The 21,758-nt window shown below is 50.9% G+C and overlaps 3 protein-coding genes across 6 annotated transcripts; 1 reads left to right on the top strand and 2 right to left on the bottom strand.

Moving 5' to 3' along the window:
• Positions 1–3,725: 3,725 nt before the first annotated feature.
• Positions 3,726–9,062, top strand: NDUFA6 (NADH:ubiquinone oxidoreductase subunit A6). Its single transcript, XM_058308854.1, has 3 exons — positions 3,726–3,910; positions 8,094–8,209; positions 8,863–9,062. The coding sequence occupies exons 1-3, from the start codon at positions 3,772–3,774 to the stop codon at positions 8,992–8,994; spliced, it is 387 nt and encodes a 128-aa protein (XP_058164837.1). The 5' UTR covers positions 3,726–3,771; the 3' UTR covers positions 8,995–9,062.
• A 1,587-nt stretch (positions 9,063–10,649) lies between these two features.
• SMDT1 (single-pass membrane protein with aspartate rich tail 1) lies at positions 10,650–14,264 on the bottom strand. Its single transcript, XM_004463462.5, has 3 exons — positions 13,989–14,264; positions 12,404–12,544; positions 10,650–10,897 (listed from the first exon to the last, which is right to left on the bottom strand). The coding sequence occupies exons 1-2, from the start codon at positions 14,172–14,174 to the stop codon at positions 12,407–12,409; spliced, it is 324 nt and encodes a 107-aa protein (XP_004463519.1). The 5' UTR covers positions 14,175–14,264; the 3' UTR covers positions 10,650–10,897; positions 12,404–12,406.
• Positions 14,265–14,559: 295 nt separating this feature from the next.
• On the bottom strand, positions 14,560–21,675 carry PHETA2 (PH domain containing endocytic trafficking adaptor 2). Of its 4 annotated transcripts, XM_058308852.2 has the most exons (5): positions 21,521–21,675; positions 21,128–21,242; positions 19,594–19,694; positions 17,892–17,952; positions 14,560–16,739 (listed from the first exon to the last, which is right to left on the bottom strand). In XM_058308852.2, exons 2-5 carry the CDS (start codon positions 21,128–21,130, stop codon positions 15,894–15,896), a joined length of 1,011 nt encoding a protein of 336 aa, XP_058164835.1. In that variant the 5' UTR covers positions 21,131–21,242; positions 21,521–21,675; the 3' UTR covers positions 14,560–15,893. The 4 variants fall into 4 exon arrangements, with proteins under 4 accessions (XP_058164835.1, XP_071075174.1, XP_058164833.1 ...); XM_071219073.1 differs by lacking the exons at positions 21,128–21,242; positions 21,521–21,675 and having other exon boundaries at positions 19,594–21,119; XM_058308850.2 differs by lacking the exons at positions 21,128–21,242; positions 21,521–21,675 and having other exon boundaries at positions 14,560–16,709; positions 19,594–21,119.
• Positions 21,676–21,758: the final 83 nt, after the last annotated feature.

Raw genomic sequence — 21,758 nt, 5'->3', positions numbered from 1 at the left:
ATCATAAAAAGTCTCTTTAACATTCATATTGCTATCTACAGTCTCCTCAAAGCAATCTAGGCCTTCTCCATCAAGCATCTCACAAATTCCTCCAGAACAAACCCCTTACCCATTTACAAAACTGTTCCAGCATTTCGGTAATTGCAAAAGCACTTCCCTGCTCCTTGGTACCAAATTGTGTATTAGTCAACAAAAGTGGTGCTGATGCAAAATACCTGAAACTGGTTGGTTTTTATAAAGGATATTTATTTGGGATAGGAGCTTACATATATGAGGCTATAAAGCATATTACTTCCCTCACCAAAGTCTGTTTTCACATGTTGGAGCAAGATGGCTGCTGACGTCTACAAGGCTTCCTGCGTTCCTCTCTTCCAGGGTCTTGCTTCTTCCTGGACTCAGGGTTCCTATCTTCCTGGGGCTTGCTTCTATTTCCTCTGTGAACTTTCTTCCCAGAGCTCCAGCTTAAGGCTTCAGCATCAAACTCCAACATCAGAAACCCTCAACTCTGTCCTTTGCCATGCCTTTTATCTGTGAGTTCCCACCCACCAAGGGGTGGAGACTCAATGCCCTAAAGACATGACCCAATCAAAGCCCTAATCATAACTTAATCATGTCCAGGTACAGACCAGATTACAATCATAATCCAGTATCTATTTGTGGAATTCATAACTATATCAAACTGCAACACTCCCTATTCAAGAATCAACTCAAAATGGATCAAAGACCTAAATATAAAAGCCAGGATCCTAAAACTACTAGAAGAAATTTTGGGAAACATCTATAATATCTTGTGGTATGTGTTGGTTTCTGGGACCTATACTCAAAGCACACATAACAAAAGAGAAAATAGATAAATGGGACCTTCTTAAAATTAAATACTTTTGCACCTCCCAGGACTTTGTCAAAAGGGTGAAAAGGCAGCTGACTCAATAGGAAAAAATATTTGGAAAGCATATGTCTGTTAAGGGTTTGATACCCATGATATATAAAGAGATGCTACAAGTCAACAATAAAAAGACAAACGACCCAATTGAAAAATGGGCAAAAGATTTGAGTAGACATTGGTCCAAAGAAGAAATACAAATGGCAAAAAACACAAGAAAAATGTTTAACATCACTAATGATTAAGGAAATGCAAATCAAAACAATGAGATAGCATTTCACATCTATCAGAATGGCCACTTTTAAGAAGATAGGGAACTACAAGACTACAAGTGTTGGAGAGGATGTGGAGAGATAGGAACACTTATTCACTGTTGGTTTGAATGCAGAATGGTATAGCCACTGTGGACAACTATTTGGCAGTTCCTAAAGACGCCTAATATAGTCTTGCCACTTGACCCTGCAATACCACCACTGAATATTTACCCAAAAGAACTAAGAGCAGTGACACAAACAGATCTGCACACTTGCCATGGGAATGACTGACTCTCACACCAAAACTCATATACAGGGAGGGCTCCATCTGCTTTATATCCCTTGCTCATATATCATATTTTTAGATTTGGCCAAGGGTGGTGGTTAAAGTTAAATTTCTCAAGGATGTTGAGTCTTGGAACAAAAAACCTTGCCCCTAAGCTCACATCCTATCAAGTGGCAGAAAGGGCAAGAGGAAGCCGTTTTCAAACTTCAAGTGAAAAGAGAGAACTTGTGCAGAGATATGCAAGGACAGAGCTATTTTTGCTCTGAAGCAAGAACAGATAGGCTTTAATAAACACATGATCATATCCATTAATGAAGAAAAATAATTTGGGGAACTCAGTACCCATTCGTGATAAAAACTCAGAAAAATAGAGCTAGAGAGGGACTTTCTCAACTTGATAAGGAGCATCTACAAAACACATACAGCTAATATTTTACTTAAGGGTGAAAGAGTGAATGCTCCCCCCAAAGTTCGGGAACAAGGCAAGGATGTCTGCTCTCACAACTCTTATTCAATGTAGTGCTGGGGGTTCTCCAGTGCAATAAGGTAAGAAAGGAAATCAAAGTCATACAAATGAGTAAGGAAGAAATTAAATTGTCCCTATTTGCAATTGACATGATTGTCCACATAGAAAATCCCAAGGAAGCTAAAATCTCCTAGGGCTAAAAACAAGTGAGCTCAGCAAGGCTGCAGGATGCAAGATAAATATTAAAAAGCCATTGTGTTTCTATATACTATGAACATATGGACACTGAAGTTAAAAAACACAATACCATTTAATATCACTCTAAAGAAATAAAATACTTAGGTGTAAATCTAATAAAACATATACATGACTTGTATGCTGAAAACTACAAAATGCTGATGAAAGCAATCAGAGTATCTGAATAAATGGAGAGACATGCCATGTTCACAGATTGGACAACTCAGTAAAGATGTCAATTCTCCAATTGAGGTACAGGTATAACGCAATTCCTATTAAAATCCGAGCAAGACATTTTTTCATAGATATAGACAAGATTATTCTAAAATTTATATGGAGAGGCAAAGGAACTATTCTAGTTAAAACAGATTTGAAATATAATAATAAAGTGAGAGGAATCGGTCCACCCAATTTCAAGTAATTCTGTAAATTTTTAGCCAATTTATAAAATTGCTGTTTTTAATTAGAAAAAAATAGTATTTTAAGGTGATGAGAGCACGAAGGCACCATTTAACACTGTGTTTGACACGTGAAAAATCATCAAGATCATTTTTTCAACAACTTATTAAGATATAATTTCATACAAAACTCACCCTTCATCCATTTTAAATGTACAATTCAATAAATGTTATATTTACAGAATCATATACCGTCACCACAATCTAATTTTAGAACATTATCATTAGCCAAAAAAGAAATCAAGTGCCCATGTACAGTCACCCCCCATTTTCACTCTCAGGCCCTGGCAACCATTAATCTAAACCTTCACTCTATAGATTTGCCTATTCTGGACCTTTTGTGTACAGAATTGTGCAATATGTATTCTTTCGTGTCTGGCTTCTTTCAATTGGCGTAACGTTTTCAAGGTTCATTCATGTTGTAACATGTGTCAGTACTTCATTCCTTTTATGGTGAGTAGTATTTCCTTGTATGCATATACCATATTTTGCTTACTCATTCCTCAGTTGATGAGCATTTGGGTTATTCCATTTTTTTTACTATTCTGCATAATGCTGCAATAAATACTCTCATACACGTCTTTGTCTAAAATGCGACTGATGAAATAACCTATTGTCCTAGGGCTGGAGCCGCCCCAAGAACCTAAGAGCCAGGAAAGCTCTTTGCTATCTACGATGGGCTTGGTGAAAGAGGTGATTGTAAAAGGGAAAAAGTTTTAAAAATGTAACTGCAGAAAGAGAGCAAAAGAGCCGGGCCAGCGCGCCGTTATCCTCCTCGGCCGCGGCCTTCCGTTCCCGCGGCCGCGCCCAGGGGCTGACCAAGGAAGCTCTTCGAGGCCTGCTCCGCGGCCCTGGCGCCCTCTCGCGGCCTAGCCGCGCCGTCGCGGCCCAGCAGCCACCCAAGGCCCGAGCGACCCCTGGCGGCGGCGCTCCTGAGCGCGACCGTTAAGGCGGGCAAACGCCCAACGCGAGCTGCCCCGCGAGAGCATGCGCAGTCCCCTGCAGTCGTCCTCCCACACAGAGAGCGGCCTTTCAGCCAATCAGGGAGCCCCAGGGCCGTTCTCCCGCCCACTCGCGGAGTTTGGGGGCGAGGCGGTCAATTTTAGCCAATGAGAAGAGACTTTCGTCCTTCGGCCGCACTCCGGGGGGGATGAGAGGCGGGGCCGGGCGGGGGCTTCTCCAGCAAGATGGCGGCGAGCGGCGTCCGCCGGGCCGGAGCGGCGGCCGGCACCGCGGTGAAGCCCATCTTCAGCCGGGACCTGAGGGAGGCCAAGCGGAGGGTGCGGGAGCTCTACCGCGCCTGGTACCGGGAGGTGCCGACCACTGGTGAGCGGCAGCGGCGCGCGCGGGCCCGAGGCCGCCGCCCAAGGTCGCAGCTCCGCGGGCCTCCGCTTTGTCCAGGCCTAGCCGAGGTCCCCTCTTAGGGCAGAGGCGATCCCGGGTGCTTCGGGGAAGAAGGGTCCTCCCAGGCTGTGGCGGCGGCGCCGAAGTCAGGCCAGCCTTGCCCAGCGTCCGTCCGTCGCTGCTTGCCCAGCGTCCGCACCGTCCGGCGCGGTGGCCACTTTGTGCCTGTAATTCTTAGGGAGGCCTTGGGATAGAGGACAGGGACTGTCCGTGACGCACTCATATTATAGGTGAGGGCACCTGAGGCCCCGAGGGAAGTGATGTGCCGATGCTGCATCTGGAACCCAAAATCATCTCTGGAGTCCCAGAAAATATTTACAGACCCTCATTAGGTTATGTAACCAAATGGCTGTAGGAGCTCATTCAGCTCCCACACCCTCCACAGAAAAAAGAAACTGAACCTGGCAAGGGAAGTAACTTTCTCAAGGTCGTCCTTGGTGCCTTTTCTTGTCCTCCAGGCGAGACGGCCTTCTCCCTCCAGGCTCCCAGGACTTGTTCCCTAGCCCTGCCTGCTCCAGGTATTCCTTGCGAATTCCTCTCTCAGCCCTCTTGCAGCCCCCTACAATCTCCCCACTGCGCTGGCCTGCCCCACTACTCCAGAACCCCTGCCTACACTTGATGTCAGAGATCCAGTCTGCTCCCCTGAAGAATTAGTATGTAAGCTCCGAGAGTGCAGAGACTTTCTGGATCTTGGCATCCATCTCCGTCCCTAATGCACGAAAGCTGGAAAAGTTCCATCTACCTTGCCGAGGGCAACACAGATGTTAGGGGCTGTCTGTATTTTATTGACTTGATTTTAATGTTTTAACGTGGATCTTCAGTGCTCAGAGGGGAGGTGTTTTTGAGCCTTTTGGCACCCAGCACCGTCCTTGCCACCTTCCCACCTGTGGGAGTGAGAGACAGTAGAACGTGGTGGTGAGCACAGGCCTTGGGCAAGTTATTTCATCTCTTTGTACCTGTTTTCTCACCTCTCAAATGGGGACAACGGTACCCTCTTCTGGGGGCTACCTTATTAAACATGTTACTGTAGCCAAAGTTCTTAGAACAGCACTTGCTACGCACTCAGGAAATGGTAGCTTCTGTTGTTAACCTAGCAGGAGCCTCCACACAGAATGGGGACCAGAGAGTCCCTAGCCTCAAGAAGCTGACTTGTGGTCATCAGACCAGAACTTACTACAGGATATAAGGGGGGGGGGGAATTTGGGTGTTCTGCTCGTTCCAGGTCAGCAAATTCAGATTCCTCAGGCGGCAGGAGGATATTGTGTGGGGGAGGGAGATACACTTAAATTCAGATACTTTTGAAACTTGGTATTTGCCCAGAACCTTTTCCTCTTGGGGAGTGGGGATGGGGGGTGGGCAGGGTGATGAGGCCCAGGTTCAGGAAGAATCATTTGCCCAGGGGCTAAATAAAGGGATGAGTTTGAGATAGAACCTGGTGTCCTGACTCCCAGTACCCACCTCTTTCTTCGAAATCACCCTTCCCAGGACTTTCCCTCACACAGCTGTTTGGGAAGATAATGCCAGAGTCAGAGAGGTCCAGTGCGGAGAAAGAGAAAGCAGAGGGTTGTACAGGCCCAGAGAGCAGGGGAGGAAGGGAGATAGGGAAGGGGTCTAGGGGAGGTACACCCTTATAGGGAGGGTTGGTGATCTGTAGCTGCTCAGTTCAGCCCTGTGGCTACACTGATCCACTGTCCACCACTGGGACCCCAGCTGAGTAAGTGAACCAGAGTAGGGAAATATTTGAGCTTTCTCCCTTACAAAGTATATAATGATTAACTGATCACGAGGTTTACAAGGGTTAACAAACAGTGACTTACATTCCTGGGATATAGAGCAGCCCCCAAACCTGCATACTCAGATACAGCTCATTTCCTCACAAGAATGGATAAAGGAGCCACATGGCACGACCAACCCCTTCCACATCCCTAGAATTCACTACCCCTAGCCCACCACCCCCTAGCCATACAAGGGGAAAAGTTCACCTCTGCTGTTCCCTACTGACCCTTGGGTCTTACCCAAGACCCGACCCCCTCCTGCTGACTAGCATTTTCCCACCTATAGAAGTACTGTCAATTCATGACTGCCTCTGCCAGGGGCTGGCTGAAGTCTATTCTTCAGACGCCTCCATTGGGAGAGTTTCCAATAAACTTTCTTCCTGCAGTCATAGGTCTCCACATCCCAGTGAGCATCTTTTTTCTCCTACAGGATAAGTAAGACAGTAATGACCATGTATTGAAATGCTTGCTTAAGGCCCGACACTATGCTAAGTGCTTTACATTGACTTATTTTAGGTTGACCTCCACTTGTTTCCCTGTGGTACAGATAAGAGGAAATTGAGGCACATAAACTTGGGTCAGGTCACACTGCTAGTAAGTAGAAGAGTCAAACTTCAGACTCTAGCACCTAGCCCTTAGCTCCCACTCTGGGTTCCCTGCGTCCCACCAGAGGTGGTTATGCTGCAGTCTGTGGAGCAGAGAGCTGTTTGGCTTGATGGTGGCCAGCTTGGGAAGAGAGCACAGGAATAGAACTGCCTTTGAAAAACAGTTTGTGCTGTTTGCTGGCCACAAGATAATGGTAACTTTCCCAGATCATCTAGTAAGTCAGGTTGCCTATTTGCATTTGTTTTTGCATCTCTTTGTCTTATTGTTCCTTTTATTTCTCTTTTTTTGAAATTCCTAATATGTCTGTGGCCGGGTGTTTAATAGCCGGCTTTCAGGGGGTAACTTAGATTTATAGTTTGCCCGTTTCCATGGTATAAATACTTCCACCGTGGCTGATGTTAGGTTAACAAAGTGAAGCCAGTAGCATTTAGCTCTCCGGCTCTGGCTTACCATTGAGACTGAGTTATTGCCAATGTAACTGACCCTCAGAGTTGGTAAAACTTCTCTATAAAACTGGGATTCAGTTCTCCTGTTGGGCTTTTGCTGTCTGCTAATTCCCTGTTGGGTCAGAAACATTGTTGTCAATCGAACATGGCATGGTATTCCCCTCAGTAGAAGCATTTTTCTGTCACTAAGTTTTGAGTGTAAAGATTCAAACTTTATTGTTGACAAATTCAGTTGCGTAGGGCCTGCCTGGTTTTCTGAGCTGTTGTGATGGTTCTGTAGACCAGAGTGGCCAAGGCACAGAAATGGCCACAGCATATGGCATCCTTCCCACCTGAGCACACACTGACTCCTCTCTCAACCATGAGGCCCCTTCTAGCCCCGAGTCTCGTTTTTGCTGTCCCCTCAGCCTGCTGTGCCCTCTCTTCTCTGCATTTCACTTCCTGCTCAAGGTCCCGTTCACACCATTGTTGTCATCAGCATGACCAGAGGAGGTTGACAGAGCCAGGGAGGGGACTGCAAAGGACTAAAGCCTGGTTTTCAGAGGACATATACGTGCCTCATCTGAATCCACCGAGTCTGTGCCCTATTTTAGGCACATTTGTGGTGGCTGTCCCTCCAATTAGAATTTTAAGACTGAGAGAACAAAAGCTACACCTTCAACCTCTCTCTCCTTCCTCCAAGTAACCTAACATGGTATTAACTGCTTGTTGGATTGAAGCCTTCCCTACCTGTACAGACCCTCAGCAATCTCATCTCCCTTATTGCCAAGTTCTTATGTGCTTATAGCCTACACCACATCATTTTGCATTAATGTCAACCCTGTCATTGTCTTTTGCTGATTGTTCCATGCAGTAATAATGCTAACATGTATTGCAAGCATTTTCCATGCCAGGCACTGTTATCTCATGGAATCCTTACAACAACTTAGACTTCTGTGTGCTATTACCATCCTCATTTCACTGATACACTCTGACACAGAGATGTTCACTTCACAGGACCAGATACTTGATAAGTGGCAGAGGTGGGATTTGAACCCAGGCAGTTCATACTCTTGAACTGTGCTATGCTGCCTCTTACCACACACAATCCAAGTTCCTTCCGAGCAGGCACTACACCTCATACCTCTTCACAGCCTGAATCCTTTGCTTAGGCTGAGGCTGATATTTGAATGGTTTGAATGGACAGCCTGTACGTCCTTAGTGGATAGCCATTGACTGGAATTTTTAAAAACCTGTTTTAACCATTTAATTTCTACCCCAATCATGCTTTCTCTCTAGTGCACTTATTCCAGCTAGACATCACTGTGAAACAGGGACGGGATAAAGTCCGAGAAATGTTTATGAAGAATGCTCATGTCACAGATCCCAGGGTGGTTGATCTTCTGGTCATCAAGGTAACTGACCCTCCCTTACCAATGAAAAAGAACAGCTGGCTTGTGAGGTGCTTATTAGTCGTGCCAGATGAACATTTTGTCTCCAAGTTTAAAAAGCAACTTCTGGATTAGCATCTGTTGCTCGGTATTTAAAAAGAGCCACTGAATTTGAAGGTCATAGATTATAACACTGTTCAAGGGAAAATCCACTAGGGCTTGCATTTTATAACAAAAGATAAAGAAAGGAAAGTGTGAATTCTAAAACCTCGTCCCTGGTTGCCAGCTTATAGCTGGGAGAGGCAGGCAGGTTGGCAGTCGGCCCTATGTAAGTAGGACCACTTACATAGTGGCCTGATTCTGTGTCTCTGGCCAGGCACATTTCCATCAGTGTGGATCAATGAAGAACATGAAAGAAATATTAAGCAGAAACAAGTCATTTAGGCCTAGGGAGTCATGGGGTAAGGGCCTATTTACTCTTGGGGCCCAGTTAGCCACAGAATTAAAGAGTATTTGAAAGGCCTCAGAGACAGTCTAACCCCTCATTTCCCAGATGTAGAAATTGTCCATACAGAGGACGTTACTTCCCCAAGCTGAGAACAGAACAGAATCTGGGCCTTAAGCATTTCCTTCCACTTAACAGCTTTGACTGAAGACCTCTTCTTTCACTTGTACAGGGAAAGATGGAGCTGCAGGAAACTATTAATGTGTGGAAGCAACGGACACATGTTATGAGGTTCTTCCATGAAACAGAAGCACCAAGGCCAAAAGACTTCCTGTCTAAGTTCTATGTTGGACACGACCCATGAAGTCACTCATTGGAAAGGTGCATGTTGATATTTAATTATTTTAGGGCACAAATAAACTCATTATATAATGGTGGCTTCATGATAGAATTCTGTTGATGAGCCAACAGGAAGCTTGTGTGTCTGCATTCTCTCTCCCCTCTAGCCTAAACAAGTAGGGTCTTGGTATAGATACCACCTAGTATTCCTGTTTTCCTAAAGTGTGATGTTTCCTGACCTGATTGGATTGTCCTCTTTAGAGTCTTGCTTATCAGTAAACAGGAAGAGATGAGGCCACCTGCTCAAAAACTGTCATACTGGGTACGAGGCCGGATGACTTAGTTAACTGTGTTCCTGCAACCTCCAATTGGACAGCTTGGTGTGAGAGCAGATTATCCCAGATTAGCCAGCTTTTGCTGTCAGAGGGATCAGGGCAGCACTAAGAGACACGGAAATACAGCTGACAAACTGGGCTATTTTCCCCTGGATTCCAAAGAAAATGGCTGCTGAGAGAACTAGTCCCTACTTGGAACAAGCACCATTTCTTGAAATGAAATTAATTTCCTACCCAATTAGGCACCCAAGGGACACAGCTGTGCAATATAGACACAACAGAAATATTCCTGTTTTTGTAAATTCTGGTATAGCTGTAAAGTGACAGGAGAATGAACGTTGACCCAGGTTGAAGAATGACCTATTTGCTTTGGATGTCTTTTCTTGCCCTTGACTGTCCAAATGCTGAAGAAAGGCATCCAGTATCAATAGGTATAATTACTAAGGATTCCCAAACATTTCAGTACCAGGGACCCTTTTTCTTTTTACTGAAGGAACCCATGTCTTAAAAGAATCAGTCTAATAATGACATTTCCTAAACTGTTTTTAACTAACAAAGCTCCTTAGGATTGGTATGTGTTAACTAGCCAGAATTACTAAATGCACAAAAAGCTTGCGGCTTTAGTGAGCCTTTGTAGCTTTATTGAGGGAAAAATTTTTTAAAAAGGAAAATCGTTTCTCTCGGGCTTTTATAAAAATTGACACTGGGCCCCAAATCCCCATGACTTTTGTGGATCTATAGGGACCTGGGGATCCTAGGTTGCGAATCAGTGGTCTACATGTTCAGCTGATAAATAAAGGGCAAGGGAGTAGTCATGGCTCAGGCAGTTGAGCGCCTGCTTCCCAATAGGAGGTCCTATGTTTCGGTTCCCAGTGCCCCCTAAAAACAAAAAAACTACAAGCAAACAAATGTAAAAACAAACTCAGGGGAGCTGATGTGATTCACTGGTGGAGCGCCACCTTCCCACATATAAGGTCCCAGGTTCAATATCCAGTCCTGGTATCTCAAAAAAAAAGGGAAGCAGAGACAAGAAACTGTAACAACCAGAGCCTCCTTATTTTGAGGACCTTTGGCCACAGAAATACTCCACATGCCTACCATTCAGTCATACGTAGCTGGCGTTTATTCTTTTTATTTGTAATTTGTATACCACTTTTATATAGTTTTAAAAAATTATCTTTGTCATACATAAAGTAAACTATTGCAGATTGTCCTTTGGGGAAAACAAAATAAACTTCATTTCTCCTTTCGAGACTTAGAATATGCATTTTCCTTTTTAAATATTCAAATCAATTTTTTTTAAAAACTCCAAAGAAATATTTCAGAGATAAACATTATATACAACTTTTATATAGTTTTAAAAAAATTTTATTTGTAATTTGATATCTTGTTTTCCTAGTGCTGAGTGGGCAGCCCTTTGCAGGAAACCTCCCAGAGCCTGGGGATCTGGGCTATATCATCATGAACCATGCAGGCTTCACTGGAGTTGGAAGGCCAAGGGCTTTCCTTGGGCCCTTGGGAAAGGAGGAGAGGCTGACAGCATCATTTCTTAATGAAGTTAGGGCTTTCTCTTTTCTCTACTTCCTGCATGCCCTGTAAGAAAGGAAAGCAGAAGTGAATTGGGGAACAGAGCAATCTTGTGTCCTCATATTGAAAGAGAACTCCAGAAGGTGATTCTAGCAAACACGGCAAGAAAAATGCAGTTTTTTGTACATGTCTGATTATTCTATGTCTGTCAAGCATTCATACCACAGGCAAAGCACTGGGGGTGCAAAAGTATAAAAACTTATGTTCCCTGCCAGGAAGAAGCTCATAGTCTAGTAGAGTTCTAGTGTGTGTGTGTATGTGTGTGCGCAGGCATGCAATAAAGTACATAACAGGGAAACGGACTTTGGCCCAGTGGTTAGGGCGTCCGTCTACCATATGGGAGGTCCACGGTTCAAACCCCGGGCCTCCTTGACCCGTGTGGAGCTGGCCATGCGCAGTGCTGATGCGCGCAAGGAGTGCCGTGCCACGCAAGGGTGTCCCCCGCGTGGGGGAGCCCCCACGCGCAAGGAGTGCGCCCATGAGGAAAGCCGCCCAGCGTGAAAAGAAAGTGCAGCCTGCCCAGGAATGGCACCGCCCACACTTCCTGTGCCGCTGAGGACAACAGAAGCGGACAAAGAAACAAAAGCAGACAAAGAAACAAGACGCAACAAATAGACACCAAGAACAGACAACCAGGGGAGGGGGGGGAATTAAATAAATAAATAAATCTTTAAAAAAAAAAAAAACATAACAATCACAAGAGAGATACTGGTCAGTGAGGGAGGAACGAGGGAAGATTTAAAGATGGTAGGCATCTGATTCAGACTTTAATGAATGGATGGAATTAAGATGGAGCAGTGGGAAAGAGCCTTCCACATGGGAGGAACAATGAGGCAATGCTTGGGGGTCGGTAGGACTGTGCGTAATTCAAGAAATGGTGAAAACTGGGAATAGGCATGTGGTTGGAATATGGAAGATGAGGCTAGGATAAGGTGTGTCCAGAGCATGGCAAGCCTTGAATGCCAGGCTGTGGAGTCGGAGTGTCCTTATCAACAATAGTAACTAAGAAACGTGGCAGTGACAGCCAAGTAGCACATGCTAAAGCACAGGGAGTCAACCCACGAAAACTAAATGGAAAGGCCCCAGGCTCATGTGATGGCTGTGTACAGACTGCTGGTACAGAGCTCAGTAACTGCAACTAACAGAGGGGAGGACATGCAGTTTCTAAATTGCACTTTCTGCAGCTGCTGAAATGAAGCTGTTTGTAGTAGGTATATAAGGCAATTTATCAGGGAAATTTGTGAGTTGAGAATATGAGGGTACATCCAAACATCCTGACCTAACTGGAAGAGACCCCACTGAACTTCTAAGTCAGTAAAATTGTTTTCCTCTTGCAGTGCAGAGAAAAGGCAAAATAAAAACATCAGCCATCAAGTGTGTCAATTTATTGGTCTGTGCTCCTGCCCTGGGGGTGTGATGCTGCTACCTTTGCCCCAGACTAAACTGCATCCAGTTCAGATGCTTCACCCCACTTCCTGTTCCTGGTCCATCCAGGGGAAAAGCAAGTCTTACCTGTTAATCATCATCATCATCATCTTCTGGGACAAAAATGTCATGCTCTTCAAGCAGAGCTGCAAAGTTCTTGCTAATGAGCGTCCCAACATAGAGGAAGGGGACCACAATGGAGAAGACACGGAGAAGGCCAAAGGACATCTGCAGAGGGTCAGAGTGGTGGCTGTAAGCTTCAGAGCTCACTGTGCCAAGACCACCGAAGGCCTGGCGCTCTTGAGCATTCCCTACTGTGGACCCCACATACCTCATAATTTTATTTAATGTTCCTGGACAAATTCAGAGGAAGGAAAATAGAAGAGAAAATAAAGTGGTGGTTTTTATGGCCATTAAAGTAGATACTGGAAAGAAAAGATTAAGGCACTCTAGACATCTAAAAATTAGGGCCCAACCTGGTAATTACTTACAGATACCTACAGACAAACAGGTGAGGAAAAAGTATGAAGAGGGCTGGGGGGCTATGGCAGTAGAATTCAGCTTTCCTTGAAGACACTAAATGCATGAAAATGAATTACAAGGAAGATGTACATGCACAGTGAAGAGTAATCTATGCAATTCACTAAACATTTTCCCTGGTGCTGAGAAATTTGATTCTACTACCTTAAATTTTAGGAGAAGGTGTGTTCTGAAAAGTAGGCATGTCTGTACACTAAAATGTTAGCTATTTAATGGACTAGGGAATTGACAGTAAAATCTCAACATTTCCTATCTTAATGTCTTCCTGGAGTTTCCTAAAAGAAAATTTTCAGCTGTGTTTTGTCATGAGGTGGCTCTTCACCAGCATGGACTCTACACCTTTCTGCATTTTGCTGTGAAACAACCATATAGTAACTTGTCTGTGTAAGCCAGTTTAGGTCAAGCTAGCTTTAATTTGTTTTTTATTCCCACACAGTCCTGGTTCAAAGAGCAAACTTTTATTTGGTATAAGGGACAGTTCATTTCATTTAAAAAAACTTAAGAATCGAGTTGGTGCTGAGGGCATGGAAAAAGTATAGGACCTGGTGGGAGTGTACCAGCAAGACACCGGATGCCGGGGCCTCACTCCGCTGCAAGCCTTCGGTACTGGCTTCTCTGCTCTGATTCTTCATTTGTCAACATGGGGATTATACTTCCCGGCACCCTCATGAAGCATGAATTAAGTAAAAGGTCAAAACTCATAAAACTATAAAGCCTGTCCCACGCACCCTTTATTTATAAAGTCCTTTCACAAATCATTATTTCGGTCCATCAGCTGTGAGGGAGACAGGGCCGGAAAGATTGCCTGATTTGCTAGGCTGGATTCACGATCGAGACTTCTCGTTCCAAAGACAAGTGGCGCACGCCTCAAGGCAAGCTAGGGCACCTGCGGCCTCTCTCAGCTCTTCCCTGCGTGGGCTTCCCTCCGCCCTGCCCGACGCTGGATTCTAACCCAACAATTGCCCCCATCTGTCAAAATTAGCCACCTTTTTGTGCACCAGCTGCCCCGGCTCCACCTTCGAATTTAAGGTGATCGTCTGATTGGCCTTTGGTTTTGTCAATCGGCGCAGAGCCGCGCGCACTCCCCACGCTGATTGGCCTCAGCCCCATCGCCCCACCCCCAGACACTCACTTTCACCGGTTTGGGCAAAATGGCGCCGCTGCGGGTAACGATGACTGACCTCGACGGTACCAGACTCCGACCTGAGGCGCCCCGCGCGGCGGCGAACTCGCCACCTTTCCGCAAGTTTGGCCCGCGCCCGAGAGCTCCGTATCGGACGGTGGCCAAGGCCACCCACCGAGCCGCTCCGGACGCCATCGCTCAGCTCCGCCCCTGACCCGGCGGCGGACCCCTCGCAACGGCCTTGGAGACGCCCTCGGGAAGAACGCGCTCCACAAGCCTCGCGAGAGCCGACGAGAGGCTCAGCTCTCGCACCTGCGCAGTGAGCCGAGTTCCGGTTGCAGTGGGCTAAAGTCGTTTGTTGCTGTCCAGGATGGGTGACGGCACGAGAGTGTCACCGATGCCCCAACCCGCCTCATTCCGGATTCTGGCGGGCGGGACCCTCATTCTAGGAGTAACATGGGGGGCTTCTGATTTGTGTCATTGTTCCCGCACCCAGGACAGCCAGGGCCTGGCAGAGCAGGCCTCAGAAGGCGGTTGGGGGAGTAAACTTAAGGAACCATATGAGTAATAATTAAAGAAATTTTTAAAATGTTTAAAACTGTTTTAATCGTATAGAAACGGTGTAACAATAACAAAGTAGCAAAGGCCTGTAGTATATGTGTATGAAACAAGGTGAAGCGGGCTGTGGGGTCCCAGTACCAGCCTGGGAAGGTGGCCCCTCTTCCCGGAAGTCTAGTAGCAATGACCTCGGGACCCTGGGCGGCATCTCAGCCTCGGCCTCAGGCCTAGCTGGGCCTTGGTCAGGCTGCCCAAAGCTCCTGCAAGGGAGAGAAGCCAGGAAGGGGCTTGTTTCGGGAGAAGGGTTCCTGGGGCCCGGGCTTTGCAGCTTAGGAGCCAGCCAGAGCCACGGCAGTTCAAGCGCCCCAGGCTGGTCTGACCTCCAGCTCTGGGATCAGCCACTTCCCTTCCCAGAACAAGCTAAAAGGAAAATATTTGGTTCCATGCTGGCGAGAATGGTAAGAAGGGGTTGACAGGTATGCCCTGGGTGACAAGTAGGATTGTGGACAAGTTCCAGATGGTTTGCTGGTGCTTTTAGGACAGGAACACCTCTGTGGGAACTGAGCCTGGAGAGAAGGGTTCAGCACTGGGTGCAGGGAATCCTGTGTCCAAGCTCCTAGAAAGCCTAGGACTGAGAACTGAAGCAGCAAACCGACTTCCCCCAGGGAGCCACACTGTCTCCCCACCTGCTCTTTTAACTGCCACTTGGCAGTGCCATCTCCAGGAGCTGGCTGCTGAGGATGGAGTACAAGAAGGGTTTCCAGCCCCTCCAGGGGCTACTGACAGGACAGCCAGAGAGAGAGGGTGGGGAACACTTTCTGAGCAGAATAAATCCCTTTGCCCTTGCTGAAGCCTCCAAAGGGCCTTAAGCAAACTGCCTAATGGGAGTGCCATGTCCAATCTTCCCACCACTCTCAGGAAAATCTGGCTCCAAAACCCCCATGGCACAATGAATTCACTTCCTCTGGCAGAGTCAGTCCCTCCGGCCAATACTGCAGCCAACCTCTGGTGTTTAAATGCACACAAGACTCCCTATGTTAGGAATTGTGGCTCTAGAGTCTGGTGGGCAGGGCCACGTAACATTTCCCACTTCCTCCGTTTCAGTGTGGCAGTCAGGAGAACTGGGTTTCTGTGGCTGCCGAGCAAGCCACCTTTCCTCTCTGGGTCCCAGGAAATACAGGGGTTGGAAGAATTGATCTCTAAGTCCCCTCCAGGAGCCAGTGTGGCTATGGAACCAGGAGGAGGCCTAAGGAGCAGGAAGGGGAGAAATCCCCCCAAAGCAACTTTGGAAATGAGTAAACATTCTACTCCTGAAAACACTCTGGCCCTGGCATCCTAACCCCAAGGGGCCCGGGCTCAGGACCTATCCTGTTCCTTGCACTCTGGCCGGCGCCCCTGGGCCCTCTGCAGCCACCCCCGCCTCAGCTCCACAATCTCCTGACCATACCAGTCATGCAGGGTGGAGAAGCAAGAAGTCTCGGGGGACACAGGGCTTTGCCCCCTGCCCAGGAGGGGGCTGGCAGGGCCCTGCAGCTCCCACTCGGCCAAGCCCCACCCTGCTGGCCTGCTTCCCCCTTCCTCCACCCAGCCCGTGGAGCCGCAGTCCCTGGAGGGTTGGTGGCCATTTTCCAGGCCGGGGGATCTGTGGTCGGGAGCCTGGGGCCTACAGCGGCCGGCAATGGCCTTCCAGGATGAGCGGCGATGCAAGGCGGCGAGGCTCTGGCGGGCTTCGAGCAACTGGCTCTCCAGCTCGCGCACCACCAGGCGCATGTAGCCAAAGCTGGCCCGCGACAGCACCTTCACCCAGGCCTCCTGGGCCGCCGGCCCGTCCGCAGCCAGCAGGTGTGGCCGCACGCCGGGGACATCGAAGCAGATGGCAAAGGCAAATTCCTCAGGCACGGGGGCCTCGGCCAGCTCTACTGTGCAGCCCTCCAGCACCACCAGGCTCAGCGGGGCCCGCGCCTCTCGCCCCTCGAAGGAGAACAGCAGGTTGCCTTTGAGCACAAACCAGCATCTTCGGCCCGCACCACTGGGGCCAGGGGGGTTCCCCGGGCTCCCCCAAGTGCGCAGGAAGCCCATGTGGTCCGCCGGTGAGTTGCTCAGCGCGTAGTGGACCACGCTCCTCTCGTTCAGCTTCATGGCGCCCGGAGGGAAGGCCTGTGGAGGGAAGGCCTGTGGAGGGAAGGCCTGTGGAGGGAAGGCCTGTGGAGGCGGGAGGTGAGAGAGGGGGCCGGCGTCAGAGCCCTGGGGCAGAGCCCCGAGGAGGCCCAGGTGGCCCCGCCCACTCGCGCATGCCCCCAGGTCCTCAGGGTCTTCATTGAAATGGGCTGCTCTCCCCTGCCTTCTCCCGCAAAGGGCGGTTGTGAGGCCAAAACCCCCGCGTGGAGGACTCAGGGAGAGAGAGTGCCATCAGACTGCCAGGCAAGGTGGCGCCTGGGCGCTGCTTTTTAGAGTCCAGAGACACAGGCCCCAGCTGGGCTGAAATGACCCTAAAGGAAGAGGAACCGATGGTTTCACCGATGCTTAAACCATCCCCTAACCAGGCGGGTTCTCAGTCTTCCGGGGGCCCCCTCTGGTCTGCCATGGGTACAGGGCACAGTTGGTCCTTTAGAAAGTCTCTGCAGGGGCGGACTTGGCCCAGTGGTTAGGGCGTCCGCCTACCACATGGGAGGTCCACGGTTCAAACCCCGGCCTCCTTGACCCGTGTGGAGCTGGCCCACGTGCAGTGCTGATGCACGCAAGGAGTGCCCTGCCACGCAGGGGTGTCCCCCGCGTAGGGGAGCCCCATAAAGAGAGCCGCCCAGCGCGAAAGGAAGTGCAGCCTGCCTAGGAATGGCGCCACACACATGGAGAGCTGACACAACAAGATGACGCAACAAAAAGAAACACAGATTCCCGTGCCGCTGACAACAGAAGCAGACCAAAAAAAAAAAAAAGAACACACAGCAAATGAACACAGAACACAGCAAATGAACACAGAGAACAGACAACTGGGTGGGGGGAGAAGGGGAGAGAAATAAATAAAAATAAATCTTAAAAAAAAAAGTCTCTGCAGCCTCAAGGCCAGATGGAGGCGGGGCGGGGTGGGACTTGGGTAGGGGCTCGCGTGGTCAACAGGAGTGTGGCTCAAACACAGGTCATGGCTGAGTGGGACGGCCATAACCGCTGAATGCGGGGGCCCCAAGGATCACAAATGACACCTAATTCCACTGTCCTCCTTACTCCTGGAAACTAAGGCCCAGGGCAGGGCTGGGGGCTGCTCAAGGTCACACCACCAGACCAGTGGAAAAAACGGAGCTTGGGCTCCTGACTCCCTCACAACTTCTGGGGTGGTCTTGGCTGTGACCCACTTACCAGCAGACACTGCTTGTCTGGGCACTCGCTCAGCCCTTTGGTCACTTGGTTCCCAGGGAACCTGCAAAGCAATTTTCAAACTCAGTCAGCCCAGTCTGAAGGATGAGAACTCCTACTCATCCTTTGGGGCCCAATGAAACCACCACCTCCTCCAGGAAGCCTTCCCTGCTGCCCTGATAATACCCCCCTCCCAGACCAGGCACCTATTAAGGGATTTTAAGGGAAAGGGCTGGGTCTCCTTGTCTTCACCTTCACTCAGCCTGTGGTTCCCTGTCCCCCGGGGAGCTGGTCAGGTCCCAGAGCTAAGAGCTCTCACAGTTTAATGCTTTCCCTGCCGCACTTATCTGTCCAACTTTTAAATCACCTAATCCCACAGGCTTCCCGCATCACCTTGTCTAAGAGTCCCCAGGAGCCGCCCCCTCGTGTTCTCATTTCCTTCACCCCACAATGACCTCATCTGCCTTTCTGCAGGGTTCCCTCTCCCCCAGGGCCCTGAACACCCCCTCCCCCCCCCCCACCGCGCCCGCCTCCCTCCCAGGGCAGGACTAGGCTGGGGGCGGGTTGACCCCACCACTCAGAAGTGCTTGGTAAACTGGGAACCCAGCAGGGAACGACAAAGCCCCCTCCCTGGAGGAGCGACATTCCAGCGGGGGAGACACGAGGCCAGCAAACAGGACCACAACTAACGTGCGGGCCGGTGACCACGCTGCGGAGGGCGGCCCGCAGGCGCCCGGGCTGCGGGCAGGGCCAGTGCAGACGGGGAGGTGGGCAGGACCTCTCCGAGGCGCGGGCCGCCGAGGAGGGCGGAGAGAGGCTCGGCTCCGGGGGCCCAAGAAGGCTGCAGCTGCCCCCTCCCCAGCCGCGTGTCCCCGCCGGCCACCGCCAGGGCTGCGAGGCCGCGACCGCACCGCCCGCGGGAGCGCGGCGCACCGCGTTGCGCGGATTCTTTTGTTGGGGAGTGGCGGGCTGGGGCCCTGGGACCGTCCGCGCGGTGGTTACCGCCCCGGGACTCAGCTCGGCTCTCGCCCTGAATCGGGGTTCGCCTGGGCCAGCACTTGCCCGGCGCGGGCTGCCACCTCTGTTTCCCGGCCCGTGCAGCGAGGCTGCCCCTGCCACGTCCCCGCCACCAGACCCGCGGGGTCGCGCCTTCCCGGGGCCGCCTCCTCCCGGAGCCCACCGGGCCCGCTCTCACCTCCTGGCCGCCGAGCGCGCCGGGGCCTAGGAGGGCGGCCCATGGGGTTGGTGGCAGCCGCACCCCGGGGGATCCCGGCCCCAGACCCCGCGCATCCACCCGGGTTGTGAACGTAGCGGCGGGAGCCGAGAGACCCCGCCCGGGCAGCTCGGGTTACCGCTCCCGCCCCTCCCCGCCCAGTACTTACTGGCCTCGGGAGCCACGAAGCCGCTCCTGGCTCCACTCGTGAGGGAAACTGAGGCCCGAGAGGGCGGGGACCTCCCTGAGCCACAGAACTGGTCGTTGGAGAGGCAGCCTGGGGCCCGGGGTCCTACCTCAGGCCCACCGCCCGGGGAGCCTCGAGTCCCTCTCTCGCTCCCCAGAGCACTGCACCCGCAGCGCCAAGCCTGGGAGGCCTCGACTGGGGGGAGCATCCTCTGGGCGGACTCCTACCCAACCGGGGAGGCCCAGCCGTGCAGCCCCCGCCCAGCTGCTTGGCCAGCCCTGCAGGACCCACTCTCCCGGGCCCACCTGAGTCGGCCAGATCTCTGCCTCGCTGGCTGATCCGCTACTGCCCCGCCACTCCAGCCGGCTCTGCCCAGCACGGGTCCAGGGGTCCCGGCCAGGGAAGGCTGCAGGAATGGATAACCAAATGCAGAAGCTGGGTTTCCCGGAAGCCCAGGGTACCCCAGGCTCTCAGAACATCTGCCCATTTACTTGGGGTTCCCGCCTCAGAGCCTTTGCCCTTGCTGTTTCCAGAATGCTCTTCCTCCTCCCTCGGCCCCTCCCCTGAAGGCTTCTAGCATCATTCAGGTCTCAGGTGAAGCATCTCCCCCAGGCGGTCCTCACATCCCTGAGTTATATTTTCTTTGGGGCACTTACCACCATACCAGCCTTTCTGACATGCATGCGTTTATTTCCTGCTTACTATCTGTCTTCCCTGTTAAATTTTATTTAATAGACAATAAAGCATAATAAATGTTAGAAAAAATAGACCAGGGTAAGGGCGACTGGGAATTGCTAGGTGGGGAGACTGAGATGTTGACAAGATTGAGAGGGTGACAGATATTTGAAGATGAGGGAGACAGCCATGCCCATATCCGGAGGAAGAGCCTTCCAGGATAAGGAAACAGCTGGTGCAAAGGTCCTGAGGCAGCTACACACCTGCGGTTTGCCGGCCTGTGAGGAGGCCAGTGTGAATGGGAAAGGCTGAGGGGGGGGGAGGGAACAGGTGGGAAGGTGTGGGGAGGGGCTTCTTAAAGTCTGCAGGGCTTTCATTTTTTACTCTAAGGTGAGATGAGCCGCTGTTACAAGATTTTAGTGAGAAGTACCCTGAGCTGAGCTATGTTTTAAAAGGTCACTCTGGGGAAGCGGATGTGGCTCAACTGATAGGGCATCCGCCTACCACACGGGAGATCCAGGGTTCAAACGCCGGGCCTCTCGGGCCTCCTGGGCCGTGTGGTGAGCTGGCCCACGCACAATGCTGCCGTGAGCAAGGAGTGCCCTGCCACACAGTGGTGACCCCATATAGGGGAGTCCCAAGCACAAGGAATGCACCCCGCAAAGAGAGCCCCCGCCTCCCCGGGTGCACGAAAAAGACAGCACAGCCAGCCCAAGAGTGGCATTGCACACACGGAGAGGTGACGCAGCAAGATCCCCATACCGCGTAGAATGCAAGTGGACACAGAAGAACACACAGCAAATGGACACAAGAGAGCAAAACAATGGGTGAGGGGAGAAGGGAAGGAATAAAATAATAAACCTTTTAAAAAATAAATGAATAAAAAATAAAAGGTCATGCTGGCTGCTGTGGAAAGACCAACGTGGGGGAAGCAGGAGACCAGTGGGGAGGCTGCTGCAATGATGCCGAGCAAGGTGGGCTGGAGGCTGGGCTGAGGGTGGCAGCAGGGACAGCAGTGCGAGGTGGCCAGATTCGGGCTCTCTTTTGAAGGTGGAGAGGTAGAGAGTGCAGGATTTGCTGATGGATTGGCCGCGGGGGGTGAGGGGAAAACGAGGCAAGGACAACTGCAAAGTTTTAGGCCTGAGCACCTGGAGGGAGAATTACCATCAAGGGAGACTGGACGGTGGCAGGTGTTGAGCTTGGGGTCCGATATTGTAGCCATTCAAGTGCAGGTGCCCCGAAAAAAGTGCTTGGCACGTGTTAGGTGCTCAATAAATACCTGAGGAACGAAGGAGGCGAGGCCTGTGCAGAGTGCCTGGGCCAGCAGCCCTCGTCAGCCAGCGTTGGCCGCGCGGGGAGGCGGGGTGTGGGAGGCGGGGAGCGGGGGAGCGGGGACACTGGGGGGGAGGGGGAGATATAGAAGCGGGGGTGCGGGCAGGCGGGGTGAGGGGGGGCGGGGGAGTGGGGAGGCGAGGGGGGGGCGGGCCTCCGCGCCTCGGCACCGGCCGTGTTCTCCAGGGCCACCTTCCCCCGCCCATCCTGGCTACCCGCGACTACCATTTTTGAGTGCGTTTCCGCGGGCCACGCGTCCGGGCGTCCTCTCACTTCCTCTTAACAAAAAACCCAGCCCACAGCTTCCCATGAGCGCCTACTGCGTGCCGGGCCCTAGCCTCGCCGGCCCGGACGGCGCGGGGAGGAGAGGACAGCCCCGCGCGGAGACCGACCCGCTGCCCGGAGGCGCCCCGCCCCCGGCCCCGCCCCCGGGCCCGCCCCCGCCCCGCCCCCGGCCCCGCCC

The sequence above is a fragment of the Dasypus novemcinctus genome, chromosome 12 (assembly GCF_030445035.2).
Source record: "Dasypus novemcinctus isolate mDasNov1 chromosome 12, mDasNov1.1.hap2, whole genome shotgun sequence".
Classification (NCBI taxonomy): domain Eukaryota; kingdom Metazoa; phylum Chordata; class Mammalia; order Cingulata; family Dasypodidae; genus Dasypus; species Dasypus novemcinctus.
Note: the sequence above shows the minus strand (reverse complement) of the source record. Positions and strands in the feature narration are given on the sequence as shown.

Coding starts and splice junctions, on each gene's coding strand:
- PHETA2 (XM_071219073.1), bottom strand. CDS start 19,775: ATGGGCAGATGTTCTGAGAGCCTGGGGTACCCTGGGCTTCCGGGAAAC. Junction 17,953..19,593: donor CAGAGATCTGGCCGACTCAG/GTGGGCCCGGGA, acceptor ATTGCTTTGCAG/GTTCCCTGGGAACCAAGTGA. Junction 16,740..17,891: donor CAGACAAGCAGTGTCTGCTG/GTAAGTGGGTCA, acceptor CCGCCTCCACAG/GCCTTCCCTCCACAGGCCTT.
- NDUFA6 (XM_058308854.1), top strand. CDS start 3,772: ATGGCGGCGAGCGGCGTCCGCCGGGCCGGAGCGGCGGCCGGCACCGCG. Junction 3,911..8,093: donor CCGGGAGGTGCCGACCACTG/GTGAGCGGCAGC, acceptor CTTTCTCTCTAG/TGCACTTATTCCAGCTAGAC. Junction 8,210..8,862: donor TTGATCTTCTGGTCATCAAG/GTAACTGACCCT, acceptor TCACTTGTACAG/GGAAAGATGGAGCTGCAGGA.
- SMDT1 (XM_004463462.5), bottom strand. CDS start 14,174: ATGGCGTCCGGAGCGGCTCGGTGGGTGGCCTTGGCCACCGTCCGATAC. Junction 12,545..13,988: donor TTTTGCCCAAACCGGTGAAA/GTGAGTGTCTGG, acceptor GACCCTCTGCAG/ATGTCCTTTGGCCTTCTCCG.